This window comes from Clavelina lepadiformis, chromosome 6, assembly GCF_947623445.1.
Source record: "Clavelina lepadiformis chromosome 6, kaClaLepa1.1, whole genome shotgun sequence".
Lineage (NCBI taxonomy): Eukaryota > Metazoa > Chordata > Ascidiacea > Aplousobranchia > Clavelinidae > Clavelina > Clavelina lepadiformis.
Genome location: NC_135245.1, coordinates 17,628,212 through 17,643,078, shown reverse-complemented (window position 1 = coordinate 17,643,078; position 14,867 = coordinate 17,628,212). Strand labels below are relative to the sequence as shown.

Genomic DNA, 14,867 nt, shown 5'->3' with positions numbered 1-14,867 from the left:
AGAAAAAACGTGTGATTTGGAATCTCCCCATCCAGATACATATGATGAAATATAGCCTATAGTAACGCCTACACAAAACAATTTACAGTGTTCAACCACTTCATACAGGAAAAAAATTTTAAAACAACTTTAAGTTGTCAACGTTTTATTCCATTATCCAACTTTTAACCTAAGAATAGAGTTTGAGATATAAATTTATACTAAACTATAGCTCGTGTAATTGGGTAATGCGAAGAAGTCTTAAGTATATAGCCCCGAAAAACATAGCTTTAGGCTATTCGCTTTTCAAAGGAATACGATCATCACTAAAAATACAAAATATTGGAATACATCGATCGACGGATGAAATAAAACTAAGACCGCGTTTCGTTAGGTATAGAAAAACTATAAAATTTTCTTGCTTTGGTTGAATTATTCAAACCATTTAAACTTATTCCGCTGATCATATTCATACATACTCAACTTTCTTTAGAAAAGAACGCGTTCAAACCGAAAGAAATGATTCCAACACCACAAAATTGGAAAATAAATATGCGGTTAAAAGCAAGTGTAAACTGTTTTTGATTGATTCTTCCTAAGCCAACTTAACTTATAAGTTATGATTTAACAAAATGCATTAAAATAAGCATATTTTTTCCTAAACACTGTTTGGTTTGATACACTTTAGTTTGGTAAAAGCATGACGAAACAGTATGTAAACAATGTATGGTTTAATTAACCTGGTTATTTATTTTTTTTTTTTTTTTTTATTTTATTTTTTTATTTTTTCATATGCAAATACTTTTTGCACGTAAAACAGAAGTTCTTAAACTTTTTCATCTTACTTATTCCCACAAAATAAATGTAAATGTGAGAAGAATCAAGGAGCAACGAACTGCTTGTATACCATTGCGATTAAGTTTCATTGTTTATCGAGGTAGTAGTGATTTAAGTTATCTCTTTACAGAATGAAATGCAAACGGATCACCTTACCGCGGATTTCCCGGATCTAGAAAGTGACGGGAGGTTGTTGAGACAAGTTACAGATCCACCAGGACAACAAAGTCGTTACATTCCACCCGGTAGGTTGGAAAATCATGTTTGAGAATCACGTTCCAGAGAAACGTAGGTTTTTACGTCACGATCCTATTTCTGTTAGTACAGGTGATCCAACACGCGAGACCTATCGTCTTTCAACTTTCAAACTATTTCCCAGAGAAGTACAGGTCGATGTTCGTAAGTTGGTTTCTGCTGGTTTTTATTTCACTGGTTTTAAAGACAGGACCAAGTGCTTCAGGTAACGTCTTGTTCATTAAAATAGAGACTTGGATACATAAAATACGGGACTTAATTTCTAATCAAACAAATACGTTTAAACAAGTTGTGCGAATAGTTTTACGTTCAAAAACACTATCATAAAACAAATCTCAACTTCATTCCAGTTGTGGTCAATCTGTCCAAGAATGGGAAGTCGAAGATGACCCGAAGCTACTCCGATGGCATAGATCCAATTGTGATATCATTAACGGAAAGGATACAAGAAACATACCAATCGGTTAGTTAAGACAAAGATTTCAATTAATTTGTAAGAAAAAAAGAGAAGCATCGAATCAATCTGATCTGTAATACCAACAAAGTGTAAAGATGGATCGATGTTTAAAACGTCTCAAAAGCGTAAATGAACCGAACCAAATCTTGATTCTTTTTTGTAGTTTCATGAAACTACACCTGAAATTGCCTTATTATACTACCGTTTACGCTGTCATAATAGAACGAGTTACGTGAGTGAGTAGTGAATTCTCCGTTCATACGACGTTACTTCCACTACCTTGTAAATATTGATTAAATCTAGATTCCATTCTTCGTCAATTCGAACTTATTCCACCCCATGGCCATGGAAACGCTACAAGTTCAGCCACACGACCGCCAACATCTGGGAATCCACAGGCTTCAGCAGATCAAAGAAAAGTCATTACAAATGGCATTGGTATCACATCAAATTCACCAATGTTTCAAACAGCTACATTTAGAAATTCTTCGTGCTCCACCCCTCCACCTAGTGTGGTTGCGTCCACCATCGCGAATTCACATAGAAATCTTGCAATTAATTTGGAGAACATGAACTTGTTTCCATGTTTGAATCCGGTAAATCCCCACATGAAGAGCGAGAAATCTCGTCTCCAAACTTTCCTTGATCACTCGTCATCGTGGCCTACTCATAGGATTCGCACAACTCCCAGACAAATTGCAAACGCAGGAATGTATTACTTGGGTGAGGCTCATACTTTCAAGCTTAGGTCTCATACCATAAAAAAATAAAAAAATAAAAATAAAATTTGGTAAGTTGTAGAATTACAAAGTGAAATATTCTCCAGGTGTAAGAGATCGTGTAAAATGTTGGTATTGCAATGGAGGATTACAAAATTGGGAGAGAGATGACGATCCATGGCAAGAGCACGCCAAGTGGTTTCCATTGTAAGTTGAATTTTCTGTCTCCATGAAAGAATTTACCAGATTTGGCTTTTTTATGATTTCTATGTTTAACAAACTTGGATCTCCTGCCCAGGTGCGAGTTTGTTCTTCAACAAAAAGGTCCAGATTATGTTCATGGGATCGCCTTTCGATTCCCCAATCTAAGAAGACCGACAATTCGGAATCCAGCAAATCCAAATCAACTCAGGAATATTCAATCAGGACAAATGTAAACCTCCTAAAGTCATGTTCTTGATCATCATCTTGGTTTTGTTCTTTGTAGTTATCTATTTCTTTGTTTAGTTTACGAAACGGACATCGAAATGGTGGCCCTGAAATCATCGATCCCAGGGAAGAGATAAGATCTCTAGAGCGGAAAGTTGACGGAGAGATGTCTTCGTCTGAACTGGTGGAGCAAGCAAAACTAATGGGATTCGACGAAAGAACGATAAAAACTGCTTTGAAAAGGTGAAATTTTGTCAAGAAAGCTATTTTTTAATTTTTATTGCATTACAATTATCAATAGCATTGAAAACCGATCTTTCTACAGGAAATATGAAACCACTGGTTATGGATTTTCTAGGCTTGAAAATCTCGTTGAGTCTATTCTTGCGATGGAGGAAGAATCTGCTTCCAATAGATCTGAAGAAGAAGGATTGGCAACAAAGAAAGCAACTCCTTCAATAGCATCTGGACTTCAAGAGATTCGTCGTTTACAGGAGGAAAGAACGTGTAAAGTTTGTGGCAACGAACAAGCGAGTGTTGTTCTTATTCCATGCGGACATATTGCTTGTTGTATTGGTTGCGCTGAAAACGCATCGACTTGTCCCATTTGTCGTTTGCGAGTTCGAGAAAAAGTCCGATCTTTTATTGTTTAAAGCAAAAGTTTGGATTCTTTTGAAATGTAAGTCAACGCCGCGCTATGGTGATTTGATATGAAGTGTGAACCGTATTTAGAGCGCTACCTTGCGTTATCCTCACAATCGATTCAGTTACAAACATCATCGCTGGCTGGCAGTACGATAACATCCAAAACTTTTCAATTTAAATTGTTATTCAAAAAACTTGCCTTGTATAGTATTTTCTGGAATTTCCCAAAGGTTCTTTTCAAGTTTTGAACATGTATTCACGTTGCTATCATATTATAATTCGTTACATAGCCATTTATTTCATCACCGTTGCGCAATATGCGTTTCGCGATCGTCATACCTTGAAATCATTTGCCTCTGGCTACTCTCCAAGCTTTCAAGGAAAAGTATGAAAAAGCAAACTTATATTCACGATCGATCAGCATGATGATAGTCTTAAAATAGATATTCGTTTCTATTGGAATCATACTCACAAATATATCAAATTGAAACGTTTAAGAGGTCTGTAAACGCACACATCCAGTATACTTGTGCTTTTTTAATAGGTTCAGTGATAATACAACACACTCAAGGATTAAAATAACGCAGTAATTCATGAAAGCGGGTTACAAGATTCTTCGATCAGCAAAACAAAAATTCCAACGCTTAAACGACATGCTTTAAAATACAGCTTCTTGAAGGAATTTCGTAAAATCATGCTGTAACAGTGTGCAGAAGTTTCGCAAGACAACGACTTAGTTTTCGGCTCACTTGACTGATCATTGTCTGTCACAGGATCACTTTCCTGGTTTCGGCGCAAGAAACATTGTTAAAAATCAACACACGATTGGAGGAATCGAATCGCTGAAATGTTACAAAAGGTATTTTTCATCAGGGCAATCGTGAAACGTCCGGCGCCAAACATTCTATTTGGAGTTTCAAACTAATAAATAGCAAAACCGAATGTTGAAACGAAGGTTTTATTGACAGGTTATATGCACTCCTGGTTGTTTGCGGTATTTTTGAACGTATTTGGCACGAATGTATTTATCTGTTTAGCGTTTGCACCATGTTTTTTCAACAAAACCGAAAAATATTTGTTAAAATAAAACAAACAATTAATTGCACCACGTTTCAGACTTATAATTACAATTTTCCACAACTTAATGTCATCGACCACAGAAAAAGTGGCAAAATCCAAGCGCTTACATCACGCAAGTTGGAATAATAGAATTTTGTGCTACACGATGTTAGAGATTAGAATAGCTACGTTGATGTGTCATGGGATTATTTTTACGCACCTGTTTCAGAACCAACACATTTTAATATTGCGACATCACATTTGTAAGACACTTGTTTACGGTGTGAGATGTTACCTGTTTTAGATAGACTGTATTTTAGTTACCCAATTAATTGTTCACATTGTACACGATTTGTTCGAACCACTCTTGTAGGTTAATTTAGTCCAATGTATTGGTCAACTTCTGTTTTTATTCGCATTGTGCATTATTTTATTCCTATGCATGCTCGTCAGGTTTTCTTACGTTTGCTCACGTACTGACGTATTTTACCTATTCATATGTACACATGTTTTTAGTCTGTGACGTCTAACTTCGCTACCCCTTGGGTCTAAATGGTATTTGCGTTTGCACCAATGTTCATTCAAAACCGAAAAACATTTCATTTTAGACTTATAATTACAATTTTCCACGACTTAATGTAGCAACAACTATGTGTTCAAAGGTCATTTGTATCAGATCTTATATTTTCCGCCATGAACTGTGCGAAGCGAAAATTACGATGCTAACCGCTATAGCATAATAAATATAACATAAATAAACAATTAAGGATCACAGAAATAGGGCTAAAACACAAACGCTTACATCATGAAATTTGGAATAATATAATATAGAATAGCTATGTTGAAGTGTCAAATTTATTAGTTTGAAACTGTGATGTCGCAATATTAAAATGTGTTGGTTCTGAAACAGGTGCGTAAAAATAATCCCGTGACACATCAACGTAGCTATTCTAATCTCTAACATCGTGTAGCACAAAATTCTATTATTCCAACTTGCGTGATGTAAGCGCTTGGATTTTGCCACTTTTTCTGTGGTCGATGACATTAAGTTGTGGAAAATTGTAATTATAAGTCTGAAACGTGGTGCAATTAATTGTTTGTTTTATTTTAACAAATATTTTTCGGTTTTGTTGAAAAAACATGGTGCAAACGCTAAACAGATAAATACATTCGTGCCAAATACGTTCAAAAATACCGCAAACAACCAGGAGTGCATATAACCTGTCAATAAAACCTTCGTTTCAACATTCGGTTTTGCTATTTATTAGTTTGAAACTCCAAATAGAATGTTTGGCGCCGGACGTTTCACGATTGCCCTGATGAAAAATACCTTTTGTAACATTTCAGCGATTCGATTCCTCCAATCGTGTGTTGATTTTTAACAATGTTTCTTGCGCCGAAACCAGGAAAGTGATCCTGTGACAGACAATGATCAGTCAAGTGAGCCGAAAACTAAGTCGTTGTCTTGCGAAACTTCTGCACACTGTTACAGCGTGATTTTACGAAATTCCTTCAAGAAGCTGTATTTTAAAGCATGTCGTTTAAGCGTTGGAATTTTTGTTTTGCTGATCGAAGAATCTTGTAACCCGCTTTCATGAATTACTGCGTTATTTTAATCCTTGAGTGTGTTGTATTATCACTGAACCTATTAAAAAAGCACAAGTATACTGGATGTGTGCGTTTACAGACCTCTTAAACGTTTCAATTTGATATATTTGTGAGTATGATTCCAATAGAAACGAATATCTATTTTAAGACTATCATCATGCTGATCGATCGTGAATATAAGTTTGCTTTTTCATACTTTTCCTTGAAAGCTTGGAGAGTAGCCAGAGGCAAATGATTTCAAGGTATGACGATCGCGAAACGCATATTGCGCAACGGTGATGAAATAAATGGCTATGTAACGAATTATAATATGATAGCAACGTGAATACATGTTCAAAACTTGAAAAGAACCTTTGGGAAATTCCAGAAAATACTATACAAGGCAAGTTTTTTGAATAACAATTTAAATTGAAAAGTTTTGGATGTTATCGTACTGCCAGCCAGCGATGATGTTTGTAACTGAATCGATTGTGAGGATAACGCAAGGTAGCGCTCTAAATACGGTTCACACTTCATATCAAATCACCATAGCGCGGCGTTGACTTACATTTCAAAAGAATCCAAACTTTTGCTTTAAACAATAAAAGATCGGACTTTTTGTCGAACTCGCAAACGACAAATGGGACAAGTCGATGCGTTTTCAGCGCAACCAATACAACAAGCAATATGTCCGCATGGAATAAGAACAACACTCGCTTGTTCGTTGCCACAAACTTTACACGTTCTTTCCTCCTGTAAACGACGAATCTCTTGAAGTCCAGATGCTATTGAAGGAGTTGCTTTCTTTGTTGCCAATCCTTCTTCTTCAGATCTATTGGAAGCAGATTCTTCCTCCATTGCAAGAATAGACTCAACGAGATTTTCAAGCCTAGAAAATCCATAACCAGTGGTTTCATATTTCCTGTAGAAAGATCGGTTTTCAATGCTATTGATAATTGTAATGCAATAAAAATTAAAAAATAGCTTTCTTGACAAAATTTCACCTTTTCAAAGCAGTTTTTATCGTTCTTTCGTCGAATCCCATTAGTTTTGCTTGCTCCACCAGTTCAGACGAAGACATCTCTCCGTCCACTTTCCGCTCTAGAGATCTTATCTCTTCCCTGGGATCGATGATTTCAGGGCCACCATTTCGATGTCCGTTTCGTAAACTAAACAAAGAAATAGATAACTACAAAGAACAAAACCAAGATGATGATCAAGAACATGACTTTAGGAGGTTTACATTTGTCCTGATTGAATATTCCTGAGTTGATTTGGATTTGCTGGATTCCGAATTGTTGGTCTTCTTAGATTGGGGAATCGAAAGGCGATCCCATGAACATAATCTGGACCTTTTTGTTGAAGAACAAACTCGCACCTGGGCAGGAGATCCAAGTTTGTTAAACATAGAAATCATAAAAAAAGCCAAATCTGGTAAATTCTTTCATGGAGACAGAAAATTCAACTTACAATGGAAACCACTTGGCGTGCTCTTGCCATGGATCGTCATCTCTCTCCCAATTTTGTAATCCTCCATTGCAATACCAACATTTTACACGATCTCTTACACCTGGAGAATATTTCACTTTGTAATTCTACAACTTACCAAATTTTATTTTTATTTTTTTAATTTTTTTATGGTATGAGACCTAAGCTTGAAAGTATGAGCCTCACGAGAATTCACTACTCACTCACGTAACTCGTTCTATTATGACAGCGTAAACGGTAGTATAATAAGGCAATTTCAGGTGTAGTTTCATGAAACTACAAAAAAGAATCAAGATTTGGTTCGGTTCATTTACGCTTTTGAGACGTTTTAAACATCGATCCATCTTTATACTTTGTTGGTATTACAGATCAGATTGATTCGATGCTTCTCTTTTTTTCTTACAAATTAATTGAAATCTTTGTCTTAACTAACCGATTGGTATGTTTCTTGTATCCTTTCCGTTAATGATATCACAATTGGATCTATGCCATCGGAGTAGCTTCGGGTCATCTTCGACTTCCCATTCTTGGACAGATTGACCACAACTGGAATGAAGTTGAGATTTGTTTTATGATAGTGTTTTTGAACGTAAAACTATTCGCACAACTTGTTTAAACGTATTTGTTTGATTAGAAATTAAGTCCCGTATTTTATGTATCCAAGTCTCTATTTTAATGAACAAGACGTTACCTGAAGCACTTGGTCCTGTCTTTAAAACCAGTGAAATAAAAACCAGCAGAAACCAACTTACGAACATCGACCTGTACTTCTCTGGGAAATAGTTTGAAAGTTGAAAGACGATAGGTCTCGCGCGCTGGATCACCTGTACTAACAGAAATAGGATCGTGACGTAAAAACCTACGTTTCTCTGGAACGTGATTCTCAAACATGATTTTCCAACCTACCGGGTGGAATGTAACGACTTTGTTGTCCTGGTGGATCTGTAACTTGTCTCAACAACCTCCCGTCACTTTCTAGATCCGGGAAATCCGCGGTAAGGTGATCCGTTTGCATTTCATTCTGTAAAGAGATAACTTAAATCACTACTACCTCGATAAACAATGAAACTTAATCGCAATGGTATACAAGCAGTTCGTTGCTCCTTGATTCTTCTCACATTTACATTTATTTTGTGGGAATAAGTAAGATGAAAAAGTTTAAGAACTTCTGTTTTACGTGCAAAAAGTATTTGCATATGAAAAAATAAAAAAATAAAATAAAAAAAAAAATAAATAACCAGGTTAATTAAACCATACATTGTTTACATACTGTTTCGTCATGCTTTTACCAAACTAAAGTGTATCAAACCAAACAGTGTTTAGGAAAAAATATGCTTATTTTAATGCATTTTGTTAAATCATAACTTATAAGTTAAGTTGGCTTAGGAAGAATCAATCAAAAACAGTTTACACTTGCTTTTAACCGCATATTTATTTTCCAATTTTGTGGTGTTGGAATCATTTCTTTCGGTTTGAACGCGTTCTTTTCTAAAGAAAGTTGAGTATGTATTAATATGATCAGCGGAATAAGTTTAAATGGTTTGAATAATTCAACCAAAGCAAGAAAATTTTATAGTTTTTCTATACCTAACGAAACGCGGTCTTAGTTTTATTTCATCTGTCGATCGATGTATTCCAATATTTTGTATTTTTAGTGATGATCGTATTCCTTTGAAAAGCGAATAGCCTAAAGCTATGTTTTTCGGGGCTATATACTTAAGACTTCTTCGCATTACCCAATTACACGAGCTATAGTTTAGTATAAATTTATATCTCAAACTCTATTCTTAGGTTAAAAGTTGGATAATGGAATAAAACGTTGACAACTTAAAGTTGTTTTAAAATTTTTTTCCTGTATGAAGTGGTTGAACACTGTAAATTGTTTTGTGTAGGCGTTACTATAGGCTATATTTCATCATATGTATCTGGATGGGGAGATTCCAAATCACACGTTTTTTCTTTATTGTCACCTCATACAAATCGACCTTTATTTGAAATAATAAATTCAGGTAATGCTTCTGGTATACCAATTGGTATATACCGAAGTGGATTGATGTAAAATTCAACATTACAGATAGATTCCACGACCCAAGCGCTTTCGGATTTTAATCTATCCGACCATTGTCTGATATTCTTCCGTTGAATATCGATAAGGAATTGATCGAGTGGATGACAGCTTTCCGTTATTCTTTCCCACAACTGGCTGTGAGTGGATTGGTTGGATTGCGCAATATACCACCCTTTCGACCTGTCCAACACACTTGTTTCAATCAGACAGGTTTGGACTTGCCTTTATAATCGGGTCAAGACAAATCACATCTGGATGCCAGCTATTATTTATTCTTCTCTTACACCTGGAATCGAATGGATTGGTTGTAATACCTTCCAATGCTTTGTTTCTAAAGTCTGGCTTATTTCAACCCAAGCTGGATTTCATAACCAGGTCATGTTAGTGTGTCAATTAACGCATTCTTACTCTAGGCTTTTCTCCATATGATTCCAGGTGGCAATGCATACGGTTCATCGTTCTGTATACTTTACACTGAAACTATGATGTAACTGATATCGAATATCCACAAACCCAAGATGTTTTTTCCTCTAGAAATCTAAAACACCGCACGTTGGCGCTAACGAAAACTATGACGTCACTTTTACACTTGTACTTTTTCTAACATTTTCTTTACGTGTGGTGGCGCTAACGAAAACTATGACGTCACTTTTACACTTGTACTTTTTCTAACATTTTCTTTACGTGTGGTGGCGCTATGGAATTATGACGTCACTTTTCTCTTTTTTACATATGACCTAATTACTTGAATGACCTAATCAGATTGCCGGCGTGATGGCGCCGGTTGGCGGGTTGGCGGGTTGGCGTGATGGCGCCGGTTGGCGGGTTGGCGGGTTGGCGTGATGGCGCCGGTTGGCGGTGGCGGTGGCGGGGCGAGTCCTGGGGTGGCAACACTATACTACTTTCGTAAACTGTATGCCAGGAGGTATTCCTATGTTCGGAAAACATGGGAGTATTACTTAGTAGTTATATGTTTATAAGGAATCCTACATGCAAAAAGGCTTTATTTTGGACATAGTTGCTAATAGTTCGGTCTATTTTCATGTTTTGAATTTATATTTGTATCAATTGAAGTTATTAAATACATTTATCTTTATTGCATACTGAAGCACGCAGAACTCTATCAGTAATTACGTTTAGTGGATAAAAAATTGGCAAATGTGCCGGGAGATATTTTACATTTTTGTTACTGTACCACAAAACATAAAACTTATATATACTTATATATTTATTTACTTACATATAAAAGAAAAATTCTAAAACGTGAATATCTGGATTATAAAAACTACAGCAACAAGAACTAAAATGATTTCGAGGAACTTTGAAAATGAAGCTTTTGTTATGCAGTTGTTAAGGGTTTGACAAAATAAGATGCTTGATATCAGTGCTCATAATAAACAGAAAATTTTAATTGCTGTTCATGTTTCTCCTTAATTATCACCCAGGCAATAGGAAAATTCCATTAAGCAAACCTTAGGCGACATGCTGTTGCTGACTGAACAGTTGCCTTTTCAGTTAGAGAACTATGCGCTAATAAGTGCGCAATTGCATGTGTGAAGGAATGTCTGATTGATTTCATTACGTGTCTAACACACTTGTAACATTCAATTTATGTCATTCTAGCCTAGTTAGAGTTCATTATGATCGTAAATGATTATACAATTAAAAGTGGTTATGTGTAATTTACCTGATACAATTACTGTATATTCAAATGACATTTTTATTTTATTTACGCTATAGTATAATAACATCTTATTGCATGCAGCGATTATAATACTTGCTACGTCGATTGATAATATCATCGATTTTAATGATTTCAGGCTTTTTCTTCCTCTGGTTTTGCGAAAATCACAATACTAACTATTTTCAAGGTGAAAAGAAAATTAAACTGGGCTTTTCAATCCCTTTTGGCATCCATAATTGATTATACCAGTCCACCAATTTGACTAATTGTTTTCAATGGAGAATAAAGACCATGATATTGAAGACAGAAAACCACTCGACCACATTCCGTTTGACATAATCGGGTAAGCAAAACAGCTTGAAAGCAGTTATGAAATGCACAAGACACGTGCAGTATTTACAGTTTATTTCTTGAAAGATCAAAAATGTCCCTTAAAATTTTCCAACAGTCTCTTAAGAATTATAATTCTGCCACTACAGAAGAAAATTAGCATTAGTCTTTAAAAGTCGCGATTTTTAAAATTTTCAAATCAAATCTAAAATGAACCTGTAGAAAGATGATAAAAAATCATGATTTTTCATATGTACAAAGAAGTTTTGCTTTTTACGTATTTGCTGTAGGTTCGAGATTATGACTGACAATAACTGAAGAATACTTTTCAATGGGCCAACGACTGATAAAACATGTTCAATGTAATTTATCGTCACGTTTTACTTCGGTTTAATTAATAACTTAAAGGCATAAAATGCACAAAGGTTTATTTTTTAAATAAACTCTAAATTTGATCCTTTTATTTGTGGATAGACCCAATTGAATTTTTGATAAATGGTTTGAATTTAAATTTACTTTAAAAATATCTTTTTAGTTTTTGCTGACCCTTGTAGTTCCCAATTTATTAGTTGTGGATAAATAGGCTTCAGAAACAGATATCCAGCCTCTTTGACGAAAACCACTTTCTTGTCTCACTCTTTGGGCTTCGATTGAACTTTTTAATTCTGCTGTTTAGAAAACTTCATTAATTTATTTCGAGTCAAGTTCTATTGATCATGTGATCGTGATATGACCTTGTTTTTCAATGTTTATAAAACATGACTCGTTTTTTTCATTAACCTATAGCCGTCTTTCACTCTTGATCTATTTGATAGGTAAAAAAGCAACGCCATTTTCATCTCAAATACTTTCTTGTTGTTTGATTACTTTCATTTTATTTTTATGAATTTCAGACAAAAAAGGAAACGCATTGAAAAAGTAGTTTACATTGTACAAATGAATTCTCTTTGGACAAAAAAATTGTAAAAGCTAAAAACAAATTAAATCGAACAAACAGAAAAGTTTTATAGGTTTTTCTGTTTTCATTTTCCAGAAACAACGGAGCAATTCTCGTTCTGATCTTTCTCCTGATGGTTCTGATGTGCATTTTATTGTTTTTCTGGTGCGTCACCAAACTTTTTATTCTCTGCAAGCAAGACGAGATCAGCCGGAAGAACTATCTTGCTTACAAAAAAGCGTGTGGAGATAACAGTAACTTAAAAGGCATGATCATAGGACCAGCTATTGCGGTTTGTGAATATTTTCAGCTTTCTGTTTATCTTGGCAGTTAAGTTTTGTCGGCCAGCCCTTGGTTTCTATTGCTTGTTAATCATTTCTAAAAAGTGGAAACGTTATTTTCAACATAAGTTTATAATGCATCTTCTAATCTTTCAAGTTAATATAATACTTATGACGTGCTTTAACATATAACTTAACATGTTATGCATTTGTTTGCCGCGTTTTGCTCATAGTACAGTAAATGCTTAAGCGTTGGAAAACAAACTAATGTATTTGAATTAACAGACCTTGTTTGTTTAAAGTACGTATCCCCAAGAGATCTTCAAATATCGGCTTCTCGCGGTGTCAATCCTCCAAGTTATTCTTCTGATGATCGAAAAAAGGTTCCAGGAGAGAAATTTGAACCTGGAGAATATCAAGGATGTTAAGACAAAGATGAATAAAACATTGAAAATCTAAAACATATGGCAAACATATGGCATTTATTTTGTACTTAATAAGCACCAGTACATAGTATATTTAGCTGGCAAACTTGTAAAAAATAACTTCAATCGATTGTGTCAATGCTTATTTTATGTTTACACGCTACACCTTTCGCTACACATTTCGATGATTGCGTTAGGTAATGTAGGCACAGAAAAACCTCGACGGTCCAATTACAAGCAAAATATCACATTACGGGAATCAAAGACAGCTTATTATACAAACAATGTGACGTATCATGAAAGAAGCAATTGGAAAAGGCGCCAGCATCATAATGTTATGTCTACGCGAGGATCTTTGATACTATGTGCTATTGTAATTGCGTTGTTGCTTTTTTCGTCATAAACCTTTTTATGCTGTGGCAATGCCATTTATTCAAGCTTTCAGTAACTGATTTAGCTATAAAATGTTCATGCTAAAGCACAACATGTCGGGCTATGATGATTACTCTTTGATATTTGAAGGACTATTGGTCAATGAGCTTACACAAATAAACTTTTGAACAACATAAATTCCGTGCTTTTCACTCTTAACGCTTATATATCGTACAACCAGAAGATTTGCCAAGCTATGGGCGTGCTATTACTATTACATTTACTATTACCTACTATTACACAGGCGGATGTTGCCAATTGAAATTGTGAATATGCAACAGAATTCTAAAATACATCATGATGTCAAGGATACAAACGTTACTTTACAAAAATTGACAAAATTCGGTATGAATTATTATATATGAAAACCAAACTGGTTGAGCCGCTTCGCTTTTTGAATAAAGTTAAATCAAATCTAGAACTGGTTGCGATTGTTGCTTTCTGACGTTACCAGGCGAGCAGACAGAAGTCGCGCATCTTATGCCAACCTTGCAAAAGTGCTACACACTTGAGTTCAACTAAACTTTTCCTTTGACAAGCGCCGTGCAATGTAATGCTGTTTCACCGCAAGGGAGCGTTGTAGAGTTATCTCCTTGTTTAAAAATCATTTAATTCAATCTTTGCCGATATTCAGTAACTCTAACTATTCTAAGCAAGTATAATGCTTGGTTAAAACTTGAAACCGCACAACATCATCTTTGATTTATGTCAACTAGTAATCATAATGTACGGTCTTCATATATCTAGGCATTGCACAGTTGCAGTTATGACGTAAGGCACATCTTTATCAGTACTCGTAGCAATACCGTGAAAGTTACACACTCGACTCTGTGTATAACTCAAAGTAACCCAAATGGTACCGACAGTGTAGCAATAAAGCAACTATCAATTATATTGTATCGGCTGCGGAAAACTTAATTGGATTAATCAAGGCAAGTTAAAGGGCCCATTATCTCTTCCCCATTTCATAAGTTGGAATGGGCGAATGTCAAACTTATAACGTATGAAAGTTTTTGATTAGCCTATCTACTGTGGATTGTAATCTCATTCCCAAAATTTTATTAAAGCTCACAAACTCCAGTGTAACTGTTTTTAATGCGCAGACCTACGTATTTGACGTCATCAAATGCCATGCTTCAATATTACATTGCCCTGTCCTTCCAAGGTCGACTCGAATAACATTTGCTTTGTTACAAAATAATCGGGGCATCGCTTTGTCATCATAATATTTATGATGGCTTAATAAACCATCCGA

General features: G+C 35.3%; 4 protein-coding genes across 4 annotated transcripts; 2 read left to right on the top strand and 2 right to left on the bottom strand.

Annotated features, from left to right (window-relative positions):
• The first annotated feature begins 871 nt into the window (after window positions 1-871).
• Window positions 872-4,010, top strand: LOC143462387 (baculoviral IAP repeat-containing protein 7-like). The gene is made up of 8 exons (XM_076960530.1): window positions 872-1,061; window positions 1,144-1,276; window positions 1,422-1,534; window positions 1,832-2,251; window positions 2,355-2,454; window positions 2,546-2,680; window positions 2,755-2,919; window positions 3,002-4,010. The coding sequence occupies exons 1-8, from the start codon at window positions 953-955 to the stop codon at window positions 3,327-3,329; spliced, it is 1,503 nt and encodes a 500-aa protein (XP_076816645.1). The 5' UTR covers window positions 872-952; the 3' UTR covers window positions 3,330-4,010.
• Window positions 4,011-6,561: 2,551 nt separating this feature from the next.
• LOC143463392 (baculoviral IAP repeat-containing protein 8-like) lies at window positions 6,562-7,799 on the bottom strand. The gene is made up of 5 exons (XM_076961860.1): window positions 7,736-7,799; window positions 7,438-7,537; window positions 7,211-7,345; window positions 6,972-7,136; window positions 6,562-6,889 (listed from the first exon to the last, which is right to left on the bottom strand). Exons 1-5 carry the CDS (start codon window positions 7,797-7,799, stop codon window positions 6,562-6,564), a joined length of 792 nt encoding a protein of 263 aa, XP_076817975.1.
• A 73-nt stretch (window positions 7,800-7,872) lies between these two features.
• LOC143463127 (baculoviral IAP repeat-containing protein 2-like) lies at window positions 7,873-8,998 on the bottom strand. The gene is made up of 3 exons (XM_076961507.1): window positions 8,362-8,998; window positions 8,147-8,279; window positions 7,873-8,001 (listed from the first exon to the last, which is right to left on the bottom strand). Exons 1-3 carry the CDS (start codon window positions 8,468-8,470, stop codon window positions 7,884-7,886), a joined length of 360 nt encoding a protein of 119 aa, XP_076817622.1. The 5' UTR covers window positions 8,471-8,998; the 3' UTR covers window positions 7,873-7,883.
• Window positions 8,999-10,666: 1,668 nt separating this feature from the next.
• On the top strand, window positions 10,667-13,994 carry LOC143462505 (uncharacterized). The gene is made up of 3 exons (XM_076960700.1): window positions 10,667-11,550; window positions 12,571-12,766; window positions 13,058-13,994. The coding sequence occupies exons 1-3, from the start codon at window positions 11,483-11,485 to the stop codon at window positions 13,181-13,183; spliced, it is 390 nt and encodes a 129-aa protein (XP_076816815.1). The 5' UTR covers window positions 10,667-11,482; the 3' UTR covers window positions 13,184-13,994.
• The last annotated feature ends 873 nt before the right edge of the window (window positions 13,995-14,867 follow it).

Excerpts from the sequence above, each read along its gene's own strand:
- LOC143463127 (XM_076961507.1), bottom strand. The coding sequence starts at position 8,470 with ATGCAAACGGATCACCTTACCGCGGATTTCCCGGATCTAGAAAGTGAC. Across the intron at positions 8,280-8,361 it reads AAGTCGTTACATTCCACCCG|GTGATCCAGCGCGCGAGACC; the intron begins GTAGGTTGGAAA and ends CTGTTAGTACAG. Across the intron at positions 8,002-8,146 it reads GACAGGACCAAGTGCTTCAG|TTGTGGTCAATCTGTCCAAG; the intron begins GTAACGTCTTGT and ends ACTTCATTCCAG.
- LOC143462505 (XM_076960700.1), top strand. The coding sequence starts at position 11,483 with ATGGAGAATAAAGACCATGATATTGAAGACAGAAAACCACTCGACCAC. Across the intron at positions 11,551-12,570 it reads ATTCCGTTTGACATAATCGG|AAACAACGGAGCAATTCTCG; the intron begins GTAAGCAAAACA and ends TTCATTTTCCAG. Across the intron at positions 12,767-13,057 it reads TCATAGGACCAGCTATTGCG|TACGTATCCCCAAGAGATCT; the intron begins GTTTGTGAATAT and ends GTTTGTTTAAAG.
- LOC143462387 (XM_076960530.1), top strand. The coding sequence starts at position 953 with ATGCAAACGGATCACCTTACCGCGGATTTCCCGGATCTAGAAAGTGAC. Across the intron at positions 1,535-1,831 it reads TACAAGAAACATACCAATCG|ATTCCATTCTTCGTCAATTC; the intron begins GTTAGTTAAGAC and ends GATTAAATCTAG. Across the intron at positions 2,455-2,545 it reads CACGCCAAGTGGTTTCCATT|GTGCGAGTTTGTTCTTCAAC; the intron begins GTAAGTTGAATT and ends TCTCCTGCCCAG.
- LOC143463392 (XM_076961860.1), bottom strand. The coding sequence starts at position 7,799 with ATGGATCGATGTTTAAAACGTCTCAAAAGCGTAAATGAACCGAACCAA. Across the intron at positions 7,346-7,437 it reads CACGCCAAGTGGTTTCCATT|GTGCGAGTTTGTTCTTCAAC; the intron begins GTAAGTTGAATT and ends TCTCCTGCCCAG. Across the intron at positions 7,137-7,210 it reads AATATTCAATCAGGACAAAT|TTTACGAAACGGACATCGAA; the intron begins GTAAACCTCCTA and ends TTCTTTGTTTAG.